This window comes from Sorex fumeus, unplaced genomic scaffold (genome assembly GCF_029834395.1).
Source record: "Sorex fumeus unplaced genomic scaffold, SorFum_2.1 ptg000041l, whole genome shotgun sequence".
NCBI lineage: Eukaryota > Metazoa > Chordata > Mammalia > Eulipotyphla > Soricidae > Sorex > Sorex fumeus.
The window spans coordinates 7548019-7563924 of NW_026606098.1; the positions used below are offsets into that span (position 1 = coordinate 7548019).

At 59.4% G+C, this 15906-nt stretch overlaps 3 protein-coding genes across 5 annotated transcripts; 1 reads left to right on the top strand and 2 right to left on the bottom strand.

Moving 5' to 3' along the window:
• The first annotated feature begins 720 nt into the window (after positions 1-720).
• Positions 721-3309, top strand: MVB12A (multivesicular body subunit 12A). 2 transcript variants are annotated; one of them, XM_056119813.1, is made up of 9 exons: positions 721-879; positions 963-1061; positions 1148-1244; positions 1829-1955; positions 2186-2305; positions 2373-2479; positions 2654-2715; positions 2865-2921; positions 3022-3309. In XM_056119813.1, exons 1-9 carry the CDS (start codon positions 790-792, stop codon positions 3082-3084), a joined length of 822 nt encoding a protein of 273 aa, XP_055975788.1. In that variant the 5' UTR covers positions 721-789; the 3' UTR covers positions 3085-3309. The 2 variants fall into 2 exon arrangements, with proteins under 2 accessions (XP_055975788.1, XP_055975787.1); XM_056119812.1 differs by having other exon boundaries at positions 2370-2479; positions 3022-3307.
• Positions 3310-4413: 1104 nt separating this feature from the next.
• Positions 4414-9074, bottom strand: TMEM221 (transmembrane protein 221). 2 transcript variants are annotated; one of them, XM_056119811.1, is made up of 4 exons: positions 8730-9074; positions 8420-8511; positions 5552-5791; positions 4414-4583 (listed from the first exon to the last, which is right to left on the bottom strand). In XM_056119811.1, the coding sequence occupies exons 1-4, from the start codon at positions 9023-9025 to the stop codon at positions 4552-4554; spliced, it is 660 nt and encodes a 219-aa protein (XP_055975786.1). In that variant the 5' UTR covers positions 9026-9074; the 3' UTR covers positions 4414-4551. The 2 variants fall into 2 exon arrangements, with proteins under 2 accessions (XP_055975786.1, XP_055975785.1); XM_056119810.1 differs by lacking the exon at positions 4414-4583 and having other exon boundaries at positions 5307-5791.
• Positions 9075-12988: 3914 nt separating this feature from the next.
• NXNL1 (nucleoredoxin like 1) lies at positions 12989-14310 on the bottom strand. The gene is made up of 2 exons (XM_056119673.1): positions 13985-14310; positions 12989-13295 (listed from the first exon to the last, which is right to left on the bottom strand). The coding sequence occupies exons 1-2, from the start codon at positions 14308-14310 to the stop codon at positions 12989-12991; spliced, it is 633 nt and encodes a 210-aa protein (XP_055975648.1).
• Between the last annotated feature and the right edge of the window lie 1596 nt (positions 14311-15906).

Genomic DNA, 15906 nt, shown 5'->3' on the forward strand with positions numbered 1-15906 from the left:
AGCCAAGCTCCCAGTTACCTTCCCTTTTGGGGGGAGCTTTCAGGCACCTCTCAGGGACCCCTGGGGTGCTGAGAATCGAACTGAGCAAAACATACATCCTGACCTCCCCTGACTACCCCTGGCAAAACTCCGAGGATCATTTGGGTGCAGGGAGGTACAGCACGGGTCAGCCTCAAGCGTCCCCCACCCCACCCCCACACACTGCACGATCGCTCTGGCCGCCTTTTGATTTCATCTTGGAAAGCGAATTGCACCTGTGAATAAGTCCTGTAAGCAGAACCCAAGGAACCCAAGGAAACCCAAGGCCCTGTTTCTCGTTATTTTGATTTAAATTTAATCGCCACTTCACACATCGGAGGTCCTTGCGGGACATTTTCCAGAAACGAGAATTGAGGTTCCCCTCCTTCCCCATCCCTACCGCGCGCCCCTCCCTCGTTTTCCCCTAAAAGTCCTGAGAAGAGGGGTAGGCGGGGGGGGGGGGGGGGGGGGTTGGGGGGGGCCGCGGGGGCGGAGAGCCTGACTCTGCCAGGAATTCTGGGCAATGTAGTTCCGGGCAGCACCGCGGAGGCACATTTCCGACGGAAGTTCCCGGCCGTGGGAAAAGACCCTTATCCGCCCACGTCGGCCGGGCGCACCTGGGTGATGTGTAAGGGCGTGGCCCTACTACGGCCACGCGATTGGTGGCACCAGGCGGAAGCCCTCGCGAGGCCTTCTGGGAAATGTAGTTCCCCGGCCGGCGGTGGGCTGGCCGCGGGGACTTCCTACCCGGTTCTCCGCACCTGCAGGGAGATGGATCCCGGGCCCGGACCCGACGCACCGCCGCTCACCGGCCTGGTCTGGTCGTCGGCCTCGGCCGCCCCACCGCGGGGCTTCAGCGCGGTGAGCGACGTCGGGGCTGCGGGCTGGTGGCGTGGCGGGGACGGGGGGCGACCAGTGGGCGCTGACCCGCGTCCGCGTCCTAGATCTCCAGTACCGTGGAGGCCGCGCCCGCCGCCTTCGGCCGGAGTTTCGCACAGAAACCCGGCTACTTCCTGTGCCTCAGCGCCCTGGGCAACCTGGAGGTAAGGGGCGCCCGCGGGAGGGTCCCACGGGGACTGCCCGCGCCCCCGGGCGGCTGGACTGACTCTGCGCCGGCTGCCGCCTCCAGAACCCGCAGGAGAATGTGGTGACCGAGATCCGGGTCCTGGTGGACAGGAGCCCCCTCCCGCCGGGCTTCGCCCCGGTCTGCGACCCCCTGGACTCCAGTGAGGCTCCTGGCCCAGCCGGGGGTGGGGGTGGGAGTGGAGGGAGCGGCGGGCGACCCCCTGGACGCCCTCGCTGGGCAGCGGCAGGTCGGCCGAGGGTCCGCACCAGGCGAGTGGACGTGGCCGCCCCTGGGCACCGCCTCTGTCGCCGAGCATGGCCTCTGCCCAGGCCGGGTTGACGACGCCCTTCTCCCTTGCGCTCCCCAGCTCCGGCGCACGCCGGCTCCTCTGCCTGGAGCAGCCTTGCCCACCTCTTGGGCGGATGCTGCGGACTCCACCGCCGCCTCCTCCTTTCCTGCCCCTCTCCCCCCGCTCTCGCCCTGGTATGCTGCTCTGCTTCCTAACTCCTGGCTCCTCCTGGTGTCCCGCCGTTTACTCGCGCCGCCACCCGTAGGTGCTCCTCCATGCGCTCCAGGAGCCGTTGGCAGTGTGGAACGTCCTCCACTGCCTAGGCCACTGTTGATATGACCACCACTGGCCAGGTGGCTCCCCCAGGCGGCACCTCAGGGAGCGCATCCCCCACAGCCACCTTTGAGCTGCTCCCCTGCCCCTTCCGTCTCCTCACCCCCCATCCCCACTCCCAGAGGCCTCCATCTCCAAGAAGAAGCGCTTGTGTATGAAGCAGGTGCCGCTGAGCGCAGCAGAGACAGTGGTGGTCGACGTCCGACTCAGCGGCAAGACCAAGACGGTTCCTGGGTACCATCGTGTGGGGTACGGCCACTTTGCTCTTCTAGTTCTGGCTGGGACCCTCTGACGATTCTGTGCCTCAGTCTCCCTGGAGCATACCGGTAGCGGGAGGACCTGGGTACAGGTGGCCTCATGGCTGGAGCTTGGCTCTCACAAAGCAGTCACTGCGTCCGCCAAGGCGGGGGCTGCCGGGCGCCCAGGTCCCTCCGCAACTGCCCACAACTGCCCTGGCCTGAACCGCTTCCTTCCCCCAGGGACATGGGGGGCTTCGCCATCTGGTGCAAGACGGCCAAAGCCCCGCGGCCAGTGCCTAAGCCCAGAGCGCTCAACAAGGAGATGCAGGGTCTTTCCCTGGACACTCCCAGCTTGCCCAGGTGAGTCCTCAGCAGGGGCGGGGCTGGCGGGGGCCAGGGCCTGACCCGACCATCCCATCCGCAGTAGCAAGGCCAGCGGCCAGGCGCCCACACTGTCCAGGCTGAGCTCTCGGGCCTCCACCCTGCGGAGGAACGACTCCATCTACGACGCCTCCAATCTCTATGGCATCTCAGGTGCGCTGGGGTACAGCGCTGGATGCGGTGGGCGGCGCTGCATCCCCAGCGGGTGAAGGGAGGTCTGGGAAGCAGCTTGGGTGTGGTCAGTTGGAGCCGGGCCGGGACACTGAGAAGAGGAGGGGACAAACCCCAGGCCCGCCCTCAGCGCCTTCCCCTGTGTGTTTCCTGCAGCCATGGACGGGGTCCCCTTCACACTGCATCCCCGATTTGAGGGCCGAACCTGCGGATCCCTGGTGAGTCTGTTCTGCGGAGGGGGGGGAGTGTGCAGTGCCCAATGCCTGAGTCTGGATAGGGGTATAAGGACAACACAGGGTGAGGGTGGGGGTGGGGAGTAACCCAGGCTGGACTCCGAGTACCAGGACTGACCCGTGCCTGCTGTTAGGCCTTCTCCAACTTCGGGAATCTGACCATCAAGTCACTGGCGGACATCGAGGAGGAGGTGGGTGCTTGGGCGGGAGGGGCGCATCCTGCTCCCACTGTTCCTGCTGCCCCCCACCCCCCACACGCCCCTTTCTCACTCTATGCCCCCCTCCCTGCAGTATAATTACGGCTTCGTGGTGGAGAAGACAGCGGCGGCTCGCCTGCCCCCCAGTGTCACGTAGTGGCCTGTGGGGAAGCCCCACTTCCTGGCCCTGGGCCCGCCCCGCCCCTTGTGGCCACGCCCACAGGGCCGTACTCCAAGGTGACGCTCCGCCCAGATCAGCTCTGCCCTTCACCCCTTTGCACGTGCTCAGCGCCCACTCTACTCACTCGCCACTGGGCAGAGGGGGTGGCACAGTCCCCGGTCTCAACCAGTGCCCAGTGCCTTCAGCCAGCGTTGTGTCAAAACTCTGCCGGGGGAACTTCCCGGGAATAAATTCCGCCTGATACATTTCTGATCTGGCCCCAGCCTCTGTGGTGTGTGGTTTTGACTGGGCACGGGCAGGGGGGGAAACTGAGGCTTAGCGAGCTCGTGTCGGGTTGCAGGGCCCACTCGGTCTGAAGGGTCACGGTCCCACTTGGTGTCTCTACGAGGAGAGAGCCATGTGCTGGTTTGGGGGCCTGGGGGAGGCCTTGGGAACAGGTACTCTAGCGCCCCGCACCCCCTCCCTGCACCTGGCGCCCTCACACGCCCCACCACAGCTTCTCTGGCGCCGCGCAAAACCCGAGGCCCCGCAGGAAGCAAAGGGCGTTTGTTCTCCGTCCTGGCAGCCACCCCGAAACCAGCCCGGGTCACATTCCAGGGCATCATGGCATGGGACTGGCCCTGAAGGCTTAGCTGGTCTCTGTCCCCCTGGGTCTGGCTGAGCTCAAACGTCGCGTCAGTGGGGTAGCCCTGACGCCTGTGGCTGCCTGTGGGGAAGTTCTGGACATACCCTCCGGGGCTCCACTCTGCGAGGGCCATGTCTGTCTCTCTCCAGTGGTAGGTCCTGAGGGCTCTGGCTTGGGTCCCTCTGGTGACCCAAGAGGGTCCTTGTGACCTTACTTGGCAGACCCTTGGGCCTCCTTAACACTCGTGCTCCAGCCCTGTACCCAGAGTTGCTGTGTGCCAGTGGCTTTCCCCACCCCCCAGCACAACTCAAAGCCCTGTTCCCACCCCCCCGCCCATGATTGTAGGACTCCAGCTGTGAACACCACCCCACTTTCTCCTGTGTAGCCCCGCCATCCACCATGCCCAGAACCAGGCACACAGTGAATGCAGAACTTTATTCTTCCTACGTGGCAGTCGGTGCTGATAACTGCTCTCTGGGGGCCACGTGAGAGACTGGCAGCTTCCCAGGGGGTCCCTGAGTCTGTGCATCACAGCAGTAGGACCTCTGCTAGCATCCAACTCGGGGGACAACCCATTCCCGACACTACAGCCTGGCCACGCCCCAAGCATGGTTCCTATCTGGGAAGCTGGGGAGGAGGGATGACACCCCAGGACACCGAGGTACAGCCTTGAGGCTCCTGTCGCTGAGCTTCCAAATGCTCCAGCCAGGAGGAGTTGCGGGGTCTGATGGCAGCAGCAAGAGGCTTCCTGGATCTGGGTGTGAGTCCTGGTTCTGACGCTCAGTACTAGCAGAGAGGTATTTAGGGAACACAGTGACTCACTGCCCCTCTCTGGCCTCGATCTCCTCATCTGCGAAATGGACAGAGACATTGAGCAAACCACTGCCCTGGCCTCCCCGCCCAACCTCACCCTTGCACCTGTCAATTCATTCCCAAGAAGTCTATCTCCCAGCCGGCCCTGAATTGAGTTATTATGCTGATCAGTAAGATATAAAACCTCCCAGGAAGTCATGAAAGTTGTCAAGCCAGCCCTGACCCTTGCATATTTGCATATTTGTCTAAATAAGGAGGTGATGGTTTGTTCCTTGGCAGCCACTTTGTGTCATGAGGCAAAGTGGACAGGGATGCTGTGAAGTGAGAGATTAAGTTGCCCCATGACTGTGGCTGCATCTGATAAATTTCACGACAGGGAGTTTGGGCTATACCCGGTGGTGCTCAAGAGTTTACTCCTGGCTCTGCATGCAGGAATTACTATTGATGGGACCACATGGGACACCACGGATTGAACCTGTGTCGGCTGCGTGCAAAGCAACCTGCTGTACTCTTGCTCCAGACCCTGCAATGGCTGCATCTGGACTTATCTCTCCTTTTTTTTTTTTCTTTTTGGGTTATACCCAGCTGATGCTCAGGGGTTACTCCTGGCTCAGGAATCACTCCTGGCCATGCTCGGGGACCATATGGGATGCTGGGAATTGAACCCGGGTCAGCCGCGTGCAAGGCAAACGCCCTACCCGCTGTGCTATTGCTCCAGCCCCGGACTTGTCTCTCCTGAGTGCTCTTCCTGCTCCCCAACATCAGCCCTCTGTCTGTGACACGGGGCTTACACGAGCGTGGAGTCCTTCCCTGAGCCCCCTGGCCGGTGGCCTAGCATGTTGCACATCTCAAGGGTGACCCCTTCCCACGGTCCCCTGCCAGCCAGCAGAGTCTGGTGTGAGCGGGGAGCAAGCAGGCCTGTGTCCTGGCCTCCCCCCACGGTGGCAGGTATGAAGAGGTCCCCAGGTTCTGGACAGGATGAGCAGGGGTTCTGGCGGTGGGTACCCTGCTGATGAGGGGCCTGAGGGCCGGCCTTGCAGCGCTCGGTGGGGTGGATGGTGTCATCTTCACAATGTGGCGGCAGCGAAGGGGACAGCTCCTGGGGACCGTGGCGGGAGGCACGGGCAGCCTGGCGCAGAGTAAGCGTCAGCGCTGCCGCGAGGACAAGGACACCCAGGCCCAGGATGGCAGCGGCGGCGGCCCCGGTCTCAATCTCGAAGAGCAGCAGGGCGTAGATGGACAGCGCTGGGGATAGGAAGGGCTGGCGTTCATTCCCGCGTGGCCCTCGGCCGTCGGCCCCAGGTCCCCCTCAGCCATAGCTGTGTGACCTTCTCAGGCTCAGGCTGCCGAGACCCTGCCCAGGGAGTCCCAGCAACCTTGTCACCCAGTTTACCGATCTGAACGACAGGTTCATGCCATAAGCCCGAGGGCCCGGCCTGGCTCTGTCACTTCGTAACCATGACATTGGCGAGGGCCATCAGGACCAGCTGTACCTTTAGCAGCGTCCACCCACCCGGTACCAGCTCCTCCCTGCATGTTGGGTCCCCCGCCGGGCCTGGCATCCCAGCAGCACCCTTGACTTGGCCAATCAAAGCATTGCTTTCGCTCCTAGTCGTGATTGGTGCGGGAATACCACATGACCCACACCCAGCCAATCAGCATCAGTCCGAGGAATCGTGCTTGGGCTCTGGGACTTTCACTGGGCTTGGCTGGGATTCGGGCGGAGGACTGTCAAAGGATAGCTTTAAGTTTTTTTGTTTGTTTTGTTTTGTGTTTAGATCACACCGGCTGTACTTAGGGGCCACTTCTGGCTGTGCACTCAGGAATTACTCCTGGTGGTGCCAGAGGACCATACGGGTGCCCGGGATCAAACACAGGTTGGGATCGTACTGTCGCTCTAGGCCCACAAAGGATGGCTTTGATGCGCTAGGGAATTCTTTCTAAGTGAGGTCACCTGAGCTCAAAAAGAATGTAAATGGGAGGTGACTATGTCCGGAGTTTAGTGCGTAGCCACAGATACCCCGTTGCCCTGTTGCAGTGTGAGCTTCTTTGAGTTTTTACTTTGTTCTGATCCCAATACTGTTCACCCATACGTGGAAAGGCACGTGGATGCAGGGATCGGGCTGAAAGCACTTAGTGATATGGACAACTCGGTCAGGGTTTGGGGGTGGGAGGCGAAGGCGTGACCCTGAGCACTGCTGACAAGCTCATTGGAGCCCCAGACGCAGCCTAAGCCCAGGCTGATGATCGCTTGTCTTTTCAGATACACAAGTCACCTTGTCTACTTTTATTTGTTTGTTTGGGTGTCACATCCAACAGTGCTCAGGGCTTACTTCTGACTCTGCACTCAGGAATTACATCTAGCAGTGTTTGGGAGACATATGGGATTCCAGAGATGGAACCTGGGTCGGCTGTATGAAGGCAAACGCCCCACCCTCTGCCCTGTTGCTCCAGCCTCGTTCAAATTTTTTTTTGTTTGTTTTTAAGAACCCCTGTCCAAAGCACTATATGAAGTCAAGCAGCAAAGGCTTTGCAGAATTCCAGTGAAGTCCACACCACCAGCCGTCAGCACAGCCTTTGCGTCTTTATCTCCTGGCACCAAGCAAGGGCCAGCAATGGTGCATCCTCTGTGGCTCAACTGAGAATTTCTGCTTCCTGTAAAACGGGTTTTTGTTGGGGCTGTCCAGATCCCCATGACTCAGGGACCCCACCGACTCCACCTACTCCTTGGGGCAGGAGTCTCAAGAACGTGGTGATGTGTTGGGAGCTGACTCATGGGCTGAGGGCTGAGCTAGATTTCGGGCGCTGCACGGTCCCTCAAGTACTGCCAAGAGTGACCTCTGAGCACCCAGCTGGGAGGATCTCCGAGCACCACCCACTGTGACCCAAAAACCAAACAATCAACAAAGAAACTTGGTGATGTGACTCCTTGAGGGACCCACACAGGTGAGGGAAAGTGTCTAATAACAGTGCCAAGCAGAGGAGGGAAGCTGACAGGTGGGTCCTGTAAGGACAATGTTCCCTAAAAGGCATCCATCCCAGAACAGGCTTCTCCTTTTTACTCTGTTTCAAATTCGGGGATTTAAAGTTTCAATTCTGCTGGAAAAAATCTGGATGTCTTTTGTTTTCCTTGGTGGGGGGTGTGCTGGTTCCTCACCCCCAGTGCTCAGGGCTTACTCATGGGGATGCTCTGGGGACCATAGATTTTTATTTGCCTGTTTTTGGACCAAACCTGGAGGTGCTCAGGGCAGACTCTTGGCTCTGTGTTAGGAATGACTCCTGGCGGGGCCTGGGGGCACGCACTATGGGTCAGCCACATGCAAGACCAGTACCCGAACTCCTGTGCTCTCTCTCCAGTCTCCATCCCCTGGTTTGGTTTCAAGTTTTTTCTTTTCTTTTCTTTTCTTTTTTTTTTTTTTCTTTTTGGGTCACTCCCGGCGATGCACAGGAATTACTCCTGGTTCATGCACTCAGGAATTACTCCTGGCGGTGCTCAGGGGACCATATGGGATGCTGGGAATCGAACCTAGGTTGGCTGCGTGCAAGGCAAACACCCTACCCGCTGTGCTATTGCTCCAGCCCCTCAAGTTTTTTCTTAAGCCATTTTTAAGGCACTTTTCCTCCATCAGTCACCAAAACAGGGGGTGCTGGGCTGGCCTCCGAAAGAGTACCAGAGTATCTGCAGGCGTGTGGTGACAGCGACACTGGTGGAGACCCCACTCCACAGTGATGAGACCCTCTCGGCCATTCTGTTCATGGAGGGGACCAAGGCACGGTGGGGGATCTTCCTGGTGCCCCAGAGCAAGGATGCCTCAACGCCAGGAGCTGGACCCCAGCCCCGGAGTCCCCCACATTCTGCACCCCAGCACACACCTGCCAGGTAGATGGAGATCCCAGAGCAGAAGAGACCGAGGGCTGTGTGCCTGAGTGGGCGGCAGTCCGACAGGAACGCGGCCGATCTGAGGCTGCTGGAGGAAAAGGGCTCAGGACGTGCACAGAATCCGCGTCCCCCAAACAATCCTTGAACAGCAAAGGGGTGCTGACCCCGGATTTTCTCTGAGTCTCAGTTTCCACATATGTGAGGCCGGTTTCCAGGAGCTCTAGACAGAGGGAGGGCAGGCGGGACGGTTCCCCGAACCCAAGGCCCAGGAGACCGGCCGCAGCCAGGGACGTAGGTTCCTACCTGCTTACTCCGGGTCCCCGCGCCAGCTCGGCGCCCAGGTGTCCGCAGAGCGCAGCGAGCACCAGGCAGGTGAGGCCCAGCACGAGGGCCAACGCGGCCAGCGCAGCGGCTAGAGGCAGCAGCGCCCCGGCCGCGTCCTCGGGCAGCCCGGGGCCGGCGCCCAGCTCGTGGTCCAGCCGGGGAACGCGCGACCCCCGCAGCTCGGCGCGGCCGGCCTGCAGCTGGAACAGCAGCTGCGCGCCCAGCGCCGCCAGCACTGCCGCGGGGATGCCCAGCAGGACCATCGGGGCCAGCATCCCTGCCGGGACCAGCAAAGGTTGTCGAGGGTTGATGGGGCGTCCGGGTACTCCCGGGGACCTGGCAGGGGCGGGGCCGCAGGAGACTCGATATGTTGTCGGTCCGCTCGGGACCAAAAAGCTGTTCTGTTCAAAAAGCTTGGGTCAAAGTTTTATCCGCAGCTCCAGGACCCTGCGGGCGCCCCCTCTGGGCTCCAGGACCTGGGGGCGTGGTGGGGAGGGGGCGGGGCCAACCTGGCGGAACTGAGCTCCGAAGAGCGGGCGTTTCGGGGGCGGGGCCATGTGGGCGTGGCCTTGAAGGGCGGGGTGCATTCGAGGCGGGATCTCTGCTGGTTTAACTTGATGTTGGGCGTGGCCAGTAAGAGGTAAGCCCCTGAAGGGGTGAAAATGGGGACCATGCCAGGTGCAAGGACATGGTGGCTGGACACTAGAAGTTTCACTATTCCAGGGGCTGGAGCAATAGCACAGCGGGTAGGGCGTTTACCTTGCTCGCAGCTGACCTGGGTCCGATTCCCAGCATCCCATATGTTCCCCCTAGCACCGCTAGGTGTAATTACTGAATGCAAAGCCAGGAGTAACCCCTATGCACCTCTGGGTGTGACCCAAAAAGAAAAAAAAAGAAAAAAAGTCTCAGAAAAACAATCTCACTAGTCCCAAAACTCCTTTAAACCCTCTTTCCCCAACTACCTGTGTCTTTTTCTTTCTTCTTCCTTTTTTTAAATATAATTTTATTTATTGAATCATCATGAGAGCAGTTACAAAACTTTCGGGTTTAAGTCTTGGTAATAAAATGATACACCCGTACCTTCACCAGTGCCCATTCTCCACCACCAAAAACCCCATCCCACACCCTCCCCTACCTGTGGGGCAGATGATTTCCACATTACTCTCTCTCTCTCTCTATTTTAATTACATTCAATATTTTGACACCAGGCCCACCATTATTATTTGGGATTTTACCCCAACACTCAGATCTGCCGAAAAGGCAATAATTGACAATTTGTTTTCTATTGCTGTTATGAATAACATATGATGTTGTGTGGCTGCAGTAATGACTGCGTGATTTTGAAATTCCAAAATTTTGGCAATTAAATCTGGAGGAATTTCTGCCAAAACCTGCTGGGTTCTAAGATTTGTTTCTGAGTCTCTGAGATTATGGCCATTAAGCAGCTCGATCAGGAGACAGAGAGGCCATTCGTGGGTGGCAACTTGGAGTCTCATTGGGACAGGGAGGAAAGGGCCAGTTCCAACCCCATCCCATGAGGCCCTGCATGTCTTGCCACTTCGGGCCCAATCCTGACTGTTCAATGGCCTCTGGAGGTTGGCAGCCACTGAGCCGCCTAGGGAGAGCAGGAGGAGGGAAAGGGACAGCACCCTTTCCCCCGGGGTGTCCTGGCGACAGTAACCCACTCGGGGTCCGGATGCATTTCTGCCACAAGCTGCTGGGTTTTGAGATTAGTTTCTGAGTTTCTGGGATCATGGTCGTTAAGCAGCTTGATCAGGAGCCAGAGAGGCCATTCGTGGGCGACGACTCAGGGTCTCCTTGGGACGGGGAGGAAAGGACCGACTCCACCCCCATCCGATGAGGCCCCGCGTGTATCGTCACTGCGGACCCAAACCTGACTGTCCAGTGGCCTCTGAAGGATGACGGCCACCGGGTCATACAGGCCAGGGGGAACAGGCCAAGGCACGGAACCTATTCCCACCTGGGGTGGCCTGGCACCGGTAACCTACTACAGGGACCAGACACATTTCTGCCAAAAGCCATTGGGTTTCGAGATTTGTTTCTGAGTCTCTGGGATCATGGCCGTTAAACAGTCCCATCAGGAACCAGAGAGGCCATGCCTCCAATTATATAGCTGAGCCGGAGGTGGTTTGTGGGTGTGTCTCCCACAGACCTAACTTTTGGCCATTTACTTTCTTGGTAAACTTTGCCCCAAGTTTTTGTGGTCTGACCAAAGGCACAGCAACAATTTTGTGGTATCTGGAAGCCTGAAGGCGCCATCAGGCTGCTGATTTCTTTATTCTTTTTGGAGCACACACCCGGTGATGCTCAGGGCTTACTCCTGGCTCTGATCCTTGATCCTCAGGGATCCCTCCTGGAGGTGCTTGGGAGACCCTATGCAGTGTCAAGGCTTGAACCCAGGTCAGCCACGCGCAAGGCCAGCGCCCTCCCCGTTGTCTTTTCATTCCGACCCCTCTTTCTTTTCTAAGAAATTTGTTCAAGAAAACAAGAAACGGGACTGGCGTGTCAGGTGGTCTTCGCCCAGGGCTGGATAGGGGAGAAAGTGGAGGCACAAGGCTGAGCAGGGTTCCCCACACTGCAGACACCCCAGTCACTGCTCCGTGTTGCTCCGCAGACCTGCCACCGGTCTTGAATTTTTAGTAATAAATGAAACCTGAATTTTTATTTTATTTTATTTTATTTACACGTCCAAGTGGAAAGTGGACTGAGAGCAGAGTCCAGGCGTGAATCATCACCACAGCCCGGATAGGGACGGACACTTTCCGACGTTTTCGCAAAACAGCAGCCCACTTGTGCGTTACTGGCCAGCGCGGCGGTGCGGGCATCCCACACGGTGGATGCATCCACTGGTGGGCACACGGAGGTCTGTCAGGGGCAGCTGCGGCACTCCCCGCGCCTGCATTTTCTCCTCGGACGTTGCAAGTAGGGATGAGAGGTAGGAAGGACCTGTCCAGTCCCGGACGAGCCGCCTCGGTGCACAGCCTGCGTGGGGACCCCAGAGCAGGCCGGGTCCACAGCAGCTGCCTTGGGAGGGAGGCTCGCGCCCAGGACGCGCCTCCCACTTCTGCCACCAGGCGGCGCTAAAGACGAAGCGAGGAGTCTCCTGCGCAGAGCGACCTCCCCAAGGGTGGCGAGAGGGTGGGAAATGTGGGGGACCACACTCGGCGGATCTCAGGGCTGGCTCCTGGCTCTTCTCGGGGCTCATTCCTGGGTTTGTGCTCGGGGCTCACTCTTGGCTGGCATGGGGGACCTCACTTGTTGCCAGGGCTGAAATCCAGCTGGAAGGCAAGCGCTCTGCCCGCTGTACCACTGCTCAGGCCCCAAGTGGGTGTGAGTTCTGGTTTTATTTTTATTTATTTATTTTTTTGCTTTTTGGTCACACCCAGCAATGCACAGGGGTTACTCCTGGCTCTGCACTCAGGAGTTACTCCTGGTGGTGCTCAGGGGATCATATGGAATGCTGGGAATCGAACCTGGGTCAACCACCTTGCAAGATAAACGCCCTACCTGCTGTGCTATCACCCCAGCCACAAGAGTTCTGTTTTTTTGGAGGTGCCAGGGAATCGTGCCTCTGAGCCCAGGAATCACTCCTGACTGGGGGCGGGGGACTCTTTTTTTTTTTTTTTTTTGCTTTTTGGGTCACACCCGGTGATGCACAGGGGTTACTCCTAGCTTGTGCACTCAGGAATTACTCCTGGCGGTGCTCGGGGGACCATATGGGATGCTGGGAATCGAACTTGGGTCAGCTGTGTGCAAGGCAAACACCCTACCCACTGTGCTATTGCTCCAGCCCCCTGGGGGACTCTTCTTGGTGCCCACTCTGGTGGGTGGGCATTTGCCCAGTGACTGGCCTGTATCTTGTCCTTCCCTACCCCAAGTCCAACTGTGCTGCTCCCAGAGGTGCGCACCCCAGCCCTGTCCTAGTGGAGGGGGGCTTCAGAAAGAAGCTCCAACTTGGGCTCCACCAGCCCCCCTGCTGCTGAGAAGGGACGCTTAGACCTGAGGGAGTCCCCACCCCCCCATCCCTGGCTCTTCTCCAGTCTGGAGCACAGGGCCAGACACCCATCTCCCTCAGGGGACCCATCACAGACTCCGAACCTGCTGTCTTAGGGGGACTCAGAGACTCCCGGCCCCCCGTTGGGGCGCCATCCTCAGACCACCCACCCTCTAGCACCCTGTGCTGGGTCCTCCCCCCAGCTCCTCTCCCTCCGATGGTCTCAGAACAGCGGCCGGGCACCCCCGGGGGCCCCGCCGTCCCCGGCGCCCCGCGCCCTGTCCCCGCGCGGCACGCGGTACTTGAGGCGGCGCAGCGGCTCGGTCAGGCTCCGCCGCGCGGGCTCGTCCAGGTCCTCGGCCAGCAGGAAGTTGCGGTCCAGCAGCTCAGCAGCCTCCTGCCAGTTGGCGAAGCAGGCGGGCCCCAGGCGCGTGATCTCCTCGGCCGCGTGGCGCGTGAGCACGTCCCCGCCCGGCTTCAGCACCACCACGGTAGGCAGATGCTCCACAGAGAAGCGGCGCCGAAGGTCCCTGCGGGCGTCGGGGTCAGGACTCAGGGGATGACATTCCACCTCTGGTCCCGGGTGGAGGGGGACAGATGGCGGTTCCATCCGGGCACCCACAGCGACCAGAGGTGGCTGAGCTCCGGGCAGCAACCAGGGGGTACCAGGCTGCAGCGAGCTCCCCTCAGTCCTCCTGCCTGTTCAGGAGACTTCAACCCCAGACTCCCTCTCTGGGGTGGGAAAATGGAGTGTGGGGGGGACTCCCAGTGCTCAGGGGTCCTGCAGGGCCACTCCTGGGTGACATCTGGACACCCCGAGTGCCTGGCCCCACCAACCGGACACACACCCTGTGGCCCGGGGCTGGACTCGTGGTGGCGCATGCGCGGCCTGAGCCCTTGATTGGTCTCCCCACCCACCCTTCTGAAGTCCAGGCCAGAATCCCAGCCAGGTATGGCCAGGAAAAGGGAGGACAGACAAGATCATCCCAGTGGCCCTCAGAAATCTGCTCCCTGCACAACTTCCCGGGAGTCAGTTGTACAGACACAAAGACTTGATATTTAGCAACGGTTGGTGTCGCGGTAACAAGCCCTACATTGTGGGTAGAAGTCTGTGCCCCACAATCTCTTAGACCAACCGTCCCCAAATATACCAAAGATGCTGCTTTAGTTAGGAAGGCCCCCTCCTCCAGGAAGCTCTCCCTGACTTCCCCTGCCTCACCTCCTCAGCTGGTCCTCAAAGGGCAAGAAGAGCCACTTTTCAGGCATGTCCCTGAGGAAAAGGTCCTGCTGCTCCTCCGTGGGGTCCTGGGAAATGTACACCAGGGCCAGCTGGGCTGCCCGTAGCACATAGAACTCATCAGTGAGGCGGACAAAGAAGTCCTTGAGTGTGGGCACGAAGGCCTGGCAGCGTGGGCAGGCCCTGGCCCCAAAGAACAGCAGCACCAGCCGGTTCTCCAGCCGGTAGCTCAGCTCGGCCTCTGTGTCAAGCTCGTCCTGATCACTGTTATTCCGGATCAGCACGCTTCCTGAGAACAGGGCAGCCATGGCTCCCGGGGTGCAGGTGGGCCGTTCTCCAGCTGGAGGCTATCGGATTAGGAGCCCACTAATCTGCCTAACCCAGGACCTGATTCTGGAGGTTGGGGCGGGCTGCCTGGGCCCCATGCGCATTCACTGCATGCCCCCAGCCCCCCACACCCCGTTTCTTGAGGTCTTCAAAACAGAATTCAGGGTAGCTGGGGATGCTGCCTGGTGATTCTCCAGTGGTGGACTCGAGGTCCTGTAGTGTCTGGGGTTTCTTGGACTACAGTGGCAGGGCTCGGTGGGGGGGGGGCGCAGAGGGGCTGTGGGGTGTTTGAAATAGAACTGAGCTGGTGGCACATAGATGTTTTTATTTGGCGGGGAAGGGCTACACCCAGTGATGTTCAAGGCTTACCCCTGCTCTAAGAAGTCATTCCTGGGGCTGGAGCAATAGCACAGGGGATAGGGCATTTGCCTTGCAAGCGGCCAACCCGGGTTCGATTCCCAGCATCCCATACGCTGGGTCCCAAAAGAAGCAAAAAAAAAAAAAAAAGAAAAGAAAAAAGAAATCATTCCTGTCAATGCTCAGCTCACCATATGGGATGCTGAGGATCAAACCCGATCAACCGTGTGCAAAGGAAGCGCCCTCCTCCACGCTGTCCTATCTCTCCGCCCCATCCTGGTGCCTGCTACCCTCTGTGGATGGGCAAGCCAGTTTTCCTGGCCCCACCCTTTCTCAGATGACCCCTGATGCCATGCTCCCCTGGGGGCTGGTCAGGCCCTGCTCGGCACCTCAAACCACGCCTCGCACCCCGCCTCTCACCCCACCCCTTCACAGCTGTGACCACTTAACCTTGTCCTGATGCTTTCCAGTCTGTGTATGTTTTGGGCAGTGGGGACAAAAGCCCTGCCTACATTTGGGAACCAGGACTTGAATGGACTCCTCAGCTGTGGCAGGGCAAATGGTGGCCCAGAGAGCCTCGCCCAGGTCCGCAGCCCCAGGACCTGCCTGGCTGCCCCTCTCCCTCTTGTTATGGCTATTCTCATCAGGGGCTGAGTGTGGGGGCTGTGAACCCCGGATGATGTGTTGTTGCAGTAACGGGGTGGGGTGGCTGGGACCGTGCTGGGAACAGGTGGGTGGCACAGGGCTGGGGCTCCTGGTCTGCTCACAGGGCTGGAGCTTCCGGCCACCCGTCCCTCTGCCGGGACAGGGCTCCTTGTGGGAGGATCCCCATAAATCATCCTGGATTACCAAGCTTTCCCCAGTGGGGTGACAAGTGCCCTGACACACACAGGCAGGAGGCAGAGAAGGGCCTGAGAACACCCCCCAGTCAGAACACATGGAACCCCTGTTCATATGAGTGCCGGGAAGGGTACTCCCTGAGATTCCAGGGGTGTTTGGCTCCACAACACCCTGATTCCAGAGTCTTGGTGTCTCTGGAGACTGGAAAGATGGCCCTGCCCCACTGATAATGCAGCCACTGTCCCAACCCTGACCCATAGCCTTCCACCATGGCCTTAGCACAAGGACACACTCCTGGAAACATCCCCACAGTCCTGGGCATGACCTCCACACACACACTCTTGCTTTTCTGCCTAGCCCCTCCTCTGTCCAGATGAGAT

Excerpts from the sequence above, each read along its gene's own strand:
- MVB12A (XM_056119812.1), top strand. The coding sequence starts at position 790 with ATGGATCCCGGGCCCGGACCCGACGCACCGCCGCTCACCGGCCTGGTC. Across the intron at positions 1,956-2,185 it reads CCTGGGTACCATCGTGTGGG|GGACATGGGGGGCTTCGCCA; the intron begins GTACGGCCACTT and ends TCCTTCCCCCAG. Across the intron at positions 2,480-2,653 it reads CAATCTCTATGGCATCTCAG|CCATGGACGGGGTCCCCTTC; the intron begins GTGCGCTGGGGT and ends TGTTTCCTGCAG.
- TMEM221 (XM_056119810.1), bottom strand. The coding sequence starts at position 9,025 with ATGCTGGCCCCGATGGTCCTGCTGGGCATCCCCGCGGCAGTGCTGGCG. Across the intron at positions 8,512-8,729 it reads CGGGGACCCGGAGTAAGCAG|CCTCAGATCGGCCGCGTTCC; the intron begins GTAGGAACCTAC and ends TTCCTCCAGCAG. Across the intron at positions 5,792-8,419 it reads GATCTCCATCTACCTGGCAG|CGCTGTCCATCTACGCCCTG; the intron begins GTGTGTGCTGGG and ends TCCTATCCCCAG.
- NXNL1 (XM_056119673.1), bottom strand. The coding sequence starts at position 14,310 with ATGGCTGCCCTGTTCTCAGGAAGCGTGCTGATCCGGAATAACAGTGAT. Across the intron at positions 13,296-13,984 it reads TTTGAGGACCAGCTGAGGAG|GGACCTTCGGCGCCGCTTCT; the intron begins GTGAGGCAGGGG and ends CGACGCCCGCAG.